This window comes from Penaeus monodon, chromosome 27, assembly GCF_015228065.2.
Source record: "Penaeus monodon isolate SGIC_2016 chromosome 27, NSTDA_Pmon_1, whole genome shotgun sequence".
Taxonomy (NCBI): domain Eukaryota; kingdom Metazoa; phylum Arthropoda; class Malacostraca; order Decapoda; family Penaeidae; genus Penaeus; species Penaeus monodon.
Genome location: NC_051412.1, coordinates 13,597,562 through 13,602,235, shown reverse-complemented (window position 1 = coordinate 13,602,235; position 4,674 = coordinate 13,597,562). Strand labels below are relative to the sequence as shown.

Genomic DNA, 4,674 nt, shown 5'->3' with positions numbered 1-4,674 from the left:
CGTCCAGGTTGGCGATTTGCTTTGTATTACAGAGGGCAACAGATTGGCAAATATTCTATCATTATATAGTCAAGACATATACTGAATAAATACTTCCCAGAGTTCATTGGTAGATGAAGTGGAGCAAAAATTTCAGTGGGAATCCCTTGTCTAGGTCTTTTATCTGGATCCCAGGGTTTCAAACTGAGTAAATTTCAGCTCACGAACTTCAGGATTCCAATAGCGTTCCATTCCCATGTCCTCACACATACTGCCGACAGATGCTTACCGAGTCCATAGAGGTCTTGAAATACACATTGCAAGTGGAGTTAAAGCCGCTCATGGAGTTGCCGTTTCTGTTGAGGAGACCTCCCCCAGGAACACTCTCCTCGGAACTTTGTCATCTGACAGATCATAATACTCCTAGGGGCGGCACTGTAGTGCTCCTTGGCATTTAACACACATGTAACTTACCTCAAACCCCTTCCTCCCCACCTTCCCATATCTCTTCAGTGATAAAAGAACAGCCTGATCTGGAAATGCATGCATCGTAGTAACATGACATTAATGACCCAATACCGAAGCCACACCCATTTCAACCATGACAGAAGCATGTCACCCGGAGCCACAACCAAGTCAGCCATGGCAGAAGCAGCATGTTACCCGGAGCCACAAGCAAGTCGGCCATGATATGAATCCCATGTCATCCAAAGGCTAAGGTATAAGGGCTCTTGGCCCGGTTTGTTTTTTGTACCTGCCGATGGATTGGCTTCCACTGAGTCTGCTCCTCTGCCTAAGTTGGTGACCAAGATGTAATATGTTGCTTGGTATGGGTCTTTCTTTCATAGATGCTTCACAATGAACAATACTGACTGACTAATAAGGAGGGAGAGGCTTGTGGAACTGGTGATACCAATATTTGCTCTGATACCTCACCTGCTAACAGAAAAATTATCTAAGTTATCCAAAACACGTCCTTGGTTTCAATATTGTTTACTAGTTAATAGCAACAACAGAAAGCATTTGACCGCCCCCTCATGACACCCTTGCTAGGTAGGGTATACCTCGGGCAAATTTTAAGAGAGAAGCACATCTGGTGTGGTAGTGTGTGCTTCTTCACACTCACCCATGGGAATGCAGAGGTCTTGAAAACAGTTCGTTTTGAGGTACTACATACTACATATGAAAATGCTCATTAATGCAAGTTTTTCTGCAGCAGTATTACAAATGAATATAGATATAATTCATTCCAAAATTACTCTTCGGCACACCTGTGAAATCTTACATTAGCTGTCAAAAACTGCTGCGCTCTCCTTCCCCTTTTTCATGTTAGATACACAACTAGTGTCAACTGTAATAAATCTAGCACTTATGGGCAAGATTTCTCCAGCCCTCATTGATCTCACCACCCTGAGCCAATCAGTCCTTTTGTGATTATAATATTGAGAGTGAAATGATAATTCTGACGGCCACTCCCCCACCTTTTTTCCTCTTTCTTTCCTATATCCTTTTCTCCGCAAAAATGTAATCCTGTCCTGCACCTGCCTCCAAATTTCTTATCTTGTACTTTAAAAGGCATGATTTTTTGGTTTAGATATGTTTTATTACAATGTGGAAACCCACAACTTGAGTGTGTGTGTACAAGAATTAAGAGATAAATAGCACAACACCAGAAATTCTTCCACTAACCCCTTCTTCCTGTAAGATTAGAGAAACCGGTAAATAAAAAAAAAACTTCCGCCATCAGGTGGACAACAATGTCATCCTTGCCCTGGCGAGTTCCATGACAGGCGTGACTTTTTACCAGTTCGACGGGTGGAACTTTGTGACAAGCTTCACCCAGTACTCGGGTGGAGCCATTGGTGAGGGCGTGAACTCCTTGGCCATGGTTTCTCTACCTGATAGGATCCTTATGGGTGAGAAAGGGCTTCTGAACTGATTAAACCATTGTGATTAAACATCTGTGAATGAAATCTAAACTTTACGCAAGGATTTTTTATACTGAATTGTTCATATGTATTCGGTAGTTAATATTTAGTATATTAAAACTTGGTTGATTAGAATATCCAGAGGGAAACGCTTGTGGAAAAATCGACAGGATTAGAAGCCTTAAAAGGTTTCTAATCCTGCTGATTTTTCCATAAGTGTAGAAGTGAAAGCACTTCATGAAAGTGGGATCCTACTAACGATTTTCTTTTGTTTCTTTAAGGAGTTAGCAACCATGATCCAGACAAAATGAGTTCCAATCTCTTTACGTTGAACTTCAACTACACAAATTCTCTCGATGTACGTATGTAATAGGGTTGAGATGCTATAACTGAACTAGGTGTGAGGAAAAGAGATGGGATTAGATCAAAGACAAAAATGTTTGCATGTGGGGGAAGCAGAAATCTGAGCATATTAGCCACAACCAATAGCTCAATCAACTAGGTATAAACAACCACTTTTATCCCAGAACTACCACCACCGCGCCGATGAGTGGTGTCAGAAACGACGCAGTGACATCAAGGAAAGAGATGTCACTGAGCTGGAGGCACGCGTAGCTTCGGCACCACAAGCTACTTCAGGCTACGTTTTCACTCAGCACGTCACAATCACAGCTGATCTGACGGTGAACCATGAGGCAAATGTGACTGCTGTAAGTTATTTAATGTTTTGCATATTTTTATTTTTTCCGGAGGGTGGGTTGCATGATGCTTTAAAAGGTTACTAATCTTCTGGATATTTGTGCTATATTGCGTGCTGGAATTTACTGCATATGGTTGATGGTTCATTTTCACCAACTGATATAATGAGCATTCACAGTGAGTATATTACCAAAAACGCTTAATTTTCTTCTTTGTTTTGGTATTGTTATCGTCCTCAGATATATGTAACGGAACCAGACCTACATATACCTACGGACTGGCGCCATCTCTCAGACCTTCAGGAGAACGTCGAAAAAACGGCTGTTAGCGTTGCAGCTAAGATGAAGGATTCGATATTAATCAACTCTCCTCAAACCTGGCCAGGTGCGTGTGTGTTCGTAAAATGGGGGTGGGTAGAGTGCAGTGTAGAGGAAACTATATAAATCTGAAGCAAGTTCTGTTTGTTTGCTGGCATTTTCAACCCAATTATTTCCTCTTGTGAAAGCTCCTCCGTTTCAATGCATCAGTATGATTGTTCTGCGATTTTATTCTGAACTTCGAGTTAACTACTTCCGATATTATTCAGGATATGTGTCATAAAAAATGGAAGTCGAGATCGCACCTCATCCACCAAATGAAAAAATACCTTTTCATACTTCTATGAACAGGAATATTTATGCGTTCATGGTCTCTAGACTTGCAGCTGTATACTAAAAACACACACCTACTTTATCAAAGAATGAATCTGAAAAAAAAACCTCACGATTTTTGCTCTTATGATTGGCAGGCCTGTAATTGCCATCCCTTCCCAGTAGGAACAGTCAATAATCAGCAATTTATTTTTTTAAATTAAGTAGCTTGCTCTACCTTACTTCCATTTTATATAATCAGTAATTACTTTGTAATTAAGATATGGATGTTTTTGTGCTATACTTAGGAATATAAAAATTCCCTTGTTCTTTTCCTCACATCAGCTGATCTTCATTTCGCCGACCTCAAGGTCAAGAGCGAGAGCGAAGTTGATGAGCTATTTGTAAATGAGGTCAATGGTCTGACCTTTCCTGCAGATGATGACGTCATAAAACTTACAGGAGCATCTTATTCGACACTCCATTCCGTTTCCTTCGAGCACGTGGAAGCGAAGGCAAATATCTTGAAGGCTTTAGTTGGACTTGCTGCATTTCTGTCCATCCATTATTATTTTTTTCAAAATCACGACCATTTCCTTGTCACTTCCATTTATGACTACTTGTAGTTTACTCACATTTCTCTTTACTATCGTGTTATTTCTAAGTTTATTTACAGTTGCCGTTTCTCTTTCTGCCATTCATGTTGACTTTTAGTCGATTTATTACCAAAAATATTTTTGTTCATGCTGTCCTCTTTCCCTCACCACTAGTTGCTTCTGACCTCATTATCTAGGTCAGAAGACCTAAGTGATGAGGTTTCATATTTTCCTCCTCTTCACAACTACCTTCCATTATTCTGCTGTTGGCATCTTCATTATTTTCATCTACTTCTCTTCTGTACTCAGTCTGGCAACTCCACATCCGTTCTCCCAAAATACCTATTGCTTCCTCCAGGTCGATGCTCGCGTCACGAACCTAACAGGGCGCCCCTTCTCTTCGTACATTACCCTTCACGGTACTCACAACATCACTGGCAACACCACCTTCCTAGGGGTCGTGAGGGCACCAGTCGTCGAGGCCACGTCAGGGTATGTGGACGGCCTCCTTGTGAGCAACGCGACCGTTTTGACGACGACAGGCCAGCAGCAGTACTTAGGTATGGAGGTTTGTGGAAAAAAGAAGGCAGAAATGCAAAAAATAATAAGAGACAAAATTCCTGTACAAACGAAATAATTCTGGTAGACTGCCAACACCAGTAAAATGTATAACAAAAGTTCACATTTTCTTGCTTATTCCTTTGTACACTTCTCGTAGCTTTAGTGTGTGTAATTTTATTCATTATCTTAAATACATTATCAGTCGTTCATCCAGTACTATAATCGGCTAAATCTTTAGATACACAAATAGACATTGTCAGCCATTTCATACTGCCCACTGAA

At 40.8% G+C, this 4,674-nt stretch overlaps 1 protein-coding gene across 1 annotated transcript in view; it reads left to right on the top strand.

The window, feature by feature from the left end:
* The window catches only part of LOC119590582, a 20,936-nt gene that overhangs the window by 3,830 nt on the left and 12,432 nt on the right, over positions 1–4,674 (top strand). The window contains exons 6-11 of the mRNA XM_037939257.1: positions 1,727–1,895; positions 2,189–2,265; positions 2,435–2,617; positions 2,846–2,990; positions 3,581–3,750; positions 4,190–4,391. Coding sequence (XP_037795185.1) covers positions 1,727–1,895; positions 2,189–2,265; positions 2,435–2,617; positions 2,846–2,990; positions 3,581–3,750; positions 4,190–4,391 — 946 coding nt within the window. The remainder of the gene's footprint in view (positions 1–1,726; positions 1,896–2,188; positions 2,266–2,434; positions 2,618–2,845; positions 2,991–3,580; positions 3,751–4,189; positions 4,392–4,674) is intronic.